The sequence below is a fragment of the Thrips palmi genome, unplaced genomic scaffold (assembly GCF_012932325.1).
Source record: "Thrips palmi isolate BJ-2018 unplaced genomic scaffold, TpBJ-2018v1 HiC_scaffold_5, whole genome shotgun sequence".
Taxonomy (NCBI): Eukaryota; Metazoa; Arthropoda; class Insecta; order Thysanoptera; family Thripidae; genus Thrips; species Thrips palmi.
In genome coordinates this window covers 10,657,563-10,663,562 of record NW_023144632.1, presented here as the reverse complement: position 1 = coordinate 10,663,562, position 6,000 = coordinate 10,657,563, and the positions used below count along the sequence as shown (strand labels likewise).

The 6,000-nt window shown below is 59.8% G+C and overlaps 1 protein-coding gene across 1 annotated transcript in view; it reads left to right on the top strand.

Annotated features, from left to right (window-relative positions):
- Positions 1–2,343: 2,343 nt before the first annotated feature.
- The window catches only part of LOC117650580, a 53,087-nt gene continuing 49,430 nt past the window's right edge, over positions 2,344–6,000 (top strand). Inside the window, exon 1 of the mRNA XM_034394107.1 lies at positions 2,344–2,546. Within this exon, the coding sequence (XP_034249998.1) occupies positions 2,373–2,546 (174 nt within the window). The 5' untranslated portion in view covers positions 2,344–2,372. The remainder of the gene's footprint in view (positions 2,547–6,000) is intronic.

The window sequence follows — 6,000 nt, the reverse complement described above, 5'->3', positions numbered from 1 at the left end:
TATCACAGTCTTAATCCTTGGCTGGGCAGCAGCTGCGTATGTGGCCTTAATAAGGTCACCTGATTTATACATGACGCGCAGAGGGTACGCCTCTTAGTCGGGAAAGGGGGGCGTGTGAGTAATTTATGGACGGCCCCCAGAGGGTCGCAAGCCGTAATGCTTTCCTCTCTGACTTGATGCGTGTTTATGGTTATGCCGCTTCTTATTTGCCGGTAGCACTTTTTTTAATGGCGGCACACACGCCAAGCTGCGGAACGAGAGAGAGAGAGGGGGGGGGGGGAGTGTGTGCCAGACGAAGCCTCTCACGACCCCTGTCGGCCCACCGCTGGCACGACGGGACGGTCACAACGGTCTTCGATCAGTCGACACATCTTGTGTTTTTTGTGTGTTCCTTTTGCCGAAGCACCCCCTAGTCGCTGGCCGTCCCCTGGCCTCGTCCCGGCGCTGTCACAAGACCGCTGACTGGGGCGCGCACGTTTAACTACCGTCCCAGCTGTCTGTTGTCACCCCGCAGCACCCCCACCCCGCCCGACTCACGTGGTGGGACTCAGGTGGACCTGGTGGCCGTCCTGCAGATAAATTGTCGTTTTTTCGCCCACCCCATGCCCCTGCACCGCACACATTTTTTCAACCGTCACAGTTAACTTTATTCACGCTGCGTGGACACGATTTGGCACGTTGTTCTCAGAGGAGCCGGGCGCGTTGTTGAGCCTTGCCACGCCTTGCGGCCGCGGAGGTGACGAGTGGCTCTAAGCGGTCTCAGGGGCTGTTGCGTTTTCTTTTCAGTTTTCCGGCGGCGGTATGAATGTTTTAGAAGGCGCTGCGGGGTGGAAGGCGGAGGGAGGGGGGGGTAGCAGTAGAGGCGCAGCGGTCGGCCGGGAGAGTCGGGGTGTGCCGGGTCCACAACGGGGCAACTTAGAGCATTAGAGGCAACTGGCCGTCTGGTCAAAGCCAGTGGCCGGGGGGACGGGGTGGGGGGAGGAATTACAGAAAGGGGGGAGGGGGAGGGTCGCAGAAGGAGGCGGCAGAAGTGAATAAGGGTGGGGGTGGCCCCTAATGCACCGTACGTGCGGCAGCGCGGCCCGTCCCAGCCAATATACCGCGCGGTCTGCAGCCCGGAAGGCCCGCCACGCCCGCCAACCCGCCAGGCCCCAAGTTGTGCCACCCTCCAGGGAAGGCAAGGCGCAAGCGCACGCCGGAGGGTATCCGTTTCTTATTTTTTCATGTCGTGAATAAGTAAGTCGCGAACCGCGCAGTTTGCGGACTCGTGTGAAGTAGTCGTGTTAGGGATCGGCCGGCCAACCACGCAAACGACGCGTCTTTTGTCTCTTTCCTGCCTGCCGGCCTCGTGTTGGGTGACAACCCGCCCACCTCATGCCCTGTAGTCCGTCAGACAGGTTTAGTGGTTTTATTTTACGATTTCAGCGCAGATCGAATCGCAGGGGTGGACGGGCGGACAGGCACCGCTGCGTGGTCGCGTCGCCTGCCACGTCTGCTTTCCCCGCCTCGCCCCACACAACGCGTCATGCAAAGACAGTGGCAGAGTGGCGTGGCGCGATGGAAGTCCCGCTGCCGTGTTGCCGCCACGTGCTTCCGGCGGAAAGCCACTTTTTCCTGCCAGTTTCCCTCCACTTTGTCATTGCGGCCAAACTTGGGCGATAGATGGGCCAACTCGAACGAGGAGGGAGGCCCGCGTGTGGATCGCTGGTGCCTTTGTGTCGGCCCCAATGTAAATAAGATTTATATAGCTTATAACAAGAAAGTCAGACAGATTCGTATGTCGGCCCCAGCCCGCTGCCCGGCTCGGCCCGGCCTTGGTCGGGTCAAGAAGGATTGTGTGGCCCACATGCATACATCATAAGGCGAGGCCCCGCAATGATTGAAAGACATAAACTTTGAGTTTACGATCAAGCAGTCGGGCTCTTTCCGGGAGGTCGGAGGGACCGATCTCCGTTCCTTCTTCATTTGCTCTTTTTGATTCCTGCTTTACAGCGGCCCTTCACGGCCCGTCGTCAGGGTGCCTCTAAACTTTATCTCTTATCGGAGTCTGTCTGCGGCCCGGCGGTGGATTAGCTTGGCGCTGTTCTCGCGGTGATTCCCTTCCGCTGGACGGGCCTTGCCGCCACTTACCAAAAAAGCGCTCCCGGACTTCATTGAAACGGGATGTGTACTTGTCATAGGTTAACTGTCACTGTGGTATATTGTTGCCTCCCCGAATCGCGTTCACGTAGTGGAGGCACAGGAGACAACGCTTATGGAATACGTGCAGCCAAGAAAGAAATTCTGAAGAGGTAGCTTATTTGGATTTAACTCATCTTACCTTGTTTCTCCTTGTTGCAGAGGTCGGCGGCCTGAGCGACGTGCACGTGATCATGCCGCACGCGGTCAGCCCCGGCGACGACGTGTACATGCGCTGCCGGTACAACCTGGACAACGACCAGCTGTACACCGTCAAGTGGTACAAGGGTCGGCAGGAGTTCTTCCGCTACGTGCCCAAGGAGCTGCCCAACACCAAGGTGTTCCCGCTGCCCGGCGTCAACGTCGATGTGAGTACACAGTGCCAAGGGTCGTCGCTTTTCGTCGTCGAGTAGCGAGGTCGAGCGCAGCGGGGACGTCAGTGGTCGTGTCGAGCAGAGCAGCACCATTAGCGACTTGAGCGTAGCCGCGCGGCCGTTCGACGCGCTGCCGCGCCTCGGCCGAGGCCGCCGAGGACCGCGACGGGGCCGCGGAAGGCTCAATGGGGTGGACTATGAATATGCAGTGGCGTTGGGTTGCACTACGGCAGGTGGTCCAGGGCCTCCCACCAAGTGGCTCACATCATCTCCCCTCCACCTCCTCTCTCGCTCTTCCACAAGCGCGCGCGCACACACACAGAGTCACACGTCGCAGTCGCGCACCTGCCAGTCCCAGGCGTCTCCAACTTCCCCTGCAAATTCGTAGCATAGTGTTTCCAGTCGTAACCCTCCCCCTCTTGTCCTCTGTCGAGGTTATTCCCCCTCCCCACACCCCCTTCCTCCGGAGAAACCATCGCGTTGGCGTTTTCCGGTTTTGGAGTGTGCACACGGTACACTACACCTAAATATGTTAGTATTTTTCGCGTTGAAAAAGTATTTCGTGCGCTTCTACGTTGTAGTATACTGGCGTTCCGGGTGCTAGAAAAGAGGCTGCCGACCCAAAGACCTGGGTATTTAAGGCCGAAGAAAGAGACCATAGCAATGTCTCTAAATCGACAGTCCTTTTTTCTAGTTTGCACGGTGTACTGAAAGTCCTGGTGATTACTATTTCTCTCCTTGAAACACTCTTGCGGGAGGCGGTGTTTTTATCGCCGGTAGTGAGCAACATAAGCGCCTTACTGTTAATTTGTTAGTCTTGGCGGCAGGAATTTTGCCGGGAGACGACAGTGCGGAAAGGAAAAAAGGGCCTGTGTGTGTCAGCCTGGTGACAAAGCCGCGCAAATAAACGCCACGGGGCGCGGGGACCCCGGCGGGGTCGCGTGTCCAGAGGAATAAATAGTGAGCACGTTAAAAGGCGATAAAAGTGATGCAGGCGTTTGCCCAGCCGCCAGGCCGGCAGGTGGGCGCACATGTCCCAAAGCGGCACATCGCCCGATGGATGGACACCGCGCTGCTGCTTCCGTGGGCTGGTATTCATCGCCCGTTGATTACTCGACCGTGTTAGGCCGCTGTTTTGCATGCCGTCTGCGTCTGTGTTTCCCGTCAGCCATATGCAACACCAGAGGCCTCGGGGGCTGCATACCTAGACCTGACGTAAAGAGGAAAACGGCCGTCCGCATCGGACTCTGTTTTCCTTGTCAACAACACCGAGTACTCGCGTGGCATTTCCCTTGAGAGCATTAGCTTGTACCTCCGGGAGGGTCAGGGGTGGACGCGCACACACGTGCACTCACACTCTCCCTCATACACGCACGCACACACGAGTGCCCTGCCGCTCGGCCTCGCTGTACCCTCGCAAGGCAGGACGACGTATGGTCACCAGATCCCTTCACCCCATCCCTCCCCCGGGGGCCACGCATCCCCGCGGTGCCTGGACGGTGCCTGGGCCGGGCCGCCACCCTGGTAAGCCGGCGGCCGGCCGAGGCCCGGCCAAGCACGTGCCCTCACAGCTAACCGCAATTGATGGCTGCGGTCTGCCGGATATGAGGGAACCGGAGCGAACCCGAAGGGAACCCGAAGGCCCCACATACGTACCTGCCCCGTCCACCCCCTCCCCCACCGCCTGCGGGTTGCCGCGTTGCCGGCGGCCCCTGTGCGGTGCTGTGCGGAGCTCTCGATGTCCGGCTGACTCTTATTGTTAGCGTGCTTAGCGCTGCGGTCAAAGGGTCGGCCAAGTGCAGCTGGCACCCCACCGAGCTCGCCGAGCCGGGCCCTTGGCACTGCCTTGGCAGGCTGTGGAGGGCCGTGGTGGGCGGGCCGAAGCCGACGGGGTGGTTCACTTTTGTTAAGTCGCATGTATTGTGTACACCTTTTCCAATACGGTTTTTTGAAAAGGGAAGGAGATATACCCAATCAAATCGCTAGCGGCGTACGCGGAAATGTTGTATCGCTGCTAATGTCAGCAGCAGCTAGCCATCGTTGCCGTCTCCGTTCCGGCTGACGTGGCTCACAGCCCCCGAGGTTCGTGCGTTGCGTTGCGCGGTGGATCAGGCTGTGGGGCCGTTGAGGTTTTCACCAGTCATGACCTGCGCCGTTCCCTCAAAGACGGACACAATTTTCTGAGCGGATCGGAGGAACCGCCTACCTGAAAAAGTGATGCCGGAGTGACGCCGCCGGTCTGCCGTCGAAGGGGGTTGTTTCGAGCCGAGCCCCGTCCGCCCGCGTCGTGAAAAATAGAATCGAAGCCCCATTCGGGGCGATTGCGTTCGGCCCCTTCCTGCAGGCCCTGGGCAGGCCCTGGCCAGGCCCGGGCCGCCCTCACGAGTCCCCGCGGACGAGTACTTTGTCCGGGCCGCGTCCGGGGCGGCTTGGCGGCGTGGCGGCGTGGTGCTTGCGCGTTGGCACGCCCCTGGGCCTGCTCGCCGCAACGGCAGCGCGCCAACGGCAGCCGGCGGCAGCCAACTCCAGCCATCGGCAGCCAACGGCAGCCAATGGCACCGTCCAGACGCTGCAGTCCGCCATCGACCCCGAAGCCGGCCGGAACGCGCTCCAAATTGAATTTTATATCAGGTGGCGAGCTGCTGTGCGAGCGTCTCTGGGCGGCCCAAGCTGGCGTTAGTGCTGCTCAGGTCTCGATCGGCTGCCTGTTTTGAGAAGCGCCCCGCCGCGCCCCGCCGCGCCCCGCCCCGCCGCGCCCCGCCCCGCCACTTAGCCCCAGCAGACGACGCTGCGTTTTATTACACGGGTGGCTCTGCGGTGTTCCTTGCGGGGATGTTGGCCGCCGTATACGACTAGACGCATCTGCTGCGCCTACCCTCCCCGCAATGGCTTCGGCTGAGCTGGCTCGAGCCTTGCCCTGCCCGAGGCGGGACCTTCTTCCAGGGGCCATGGACACGGCTCAGTCATGTCGGGTCGGACGAGTCGGGTCAGACGAGTTGGGTCGGCCCGGCCCAGCAGGGACGACCAGCTGCTTCATTTATATATCTCCATCCTCCCTCTATTTCTCCGCGTGCCTCTCGACGAGAAAGAAAAATACCATATACTTTCGGGGAATGAATGGGGTCCTTCCTTCTGGACAGTCGCCCGGGGAAAGTATTTCCAGCACATTGCGGAATTTGTTATTCTCAGTCAAAATTGGAGGCGCCAAGCGCTCTCTCTGTCTGTGCATCGTCCGTGCGGGCACGGCTCGCTGCCTCGCTATGGGAATCGCACCTGGTGTCGCATTCAAGCCCCGTCTTTCAATTTAAAAAAGAGGAGAAAAAGAAGTTAATGCTGCGGGATCTTAGCCCAGGCCGCTCTCGTCAGAGATACAGCAGTGCCGTCGCTCGGCCCTCCTGTGAGCGTCTCGCTTTTCCCCTTTACACTGTTTTTTTTTAAGTTTAAAGAA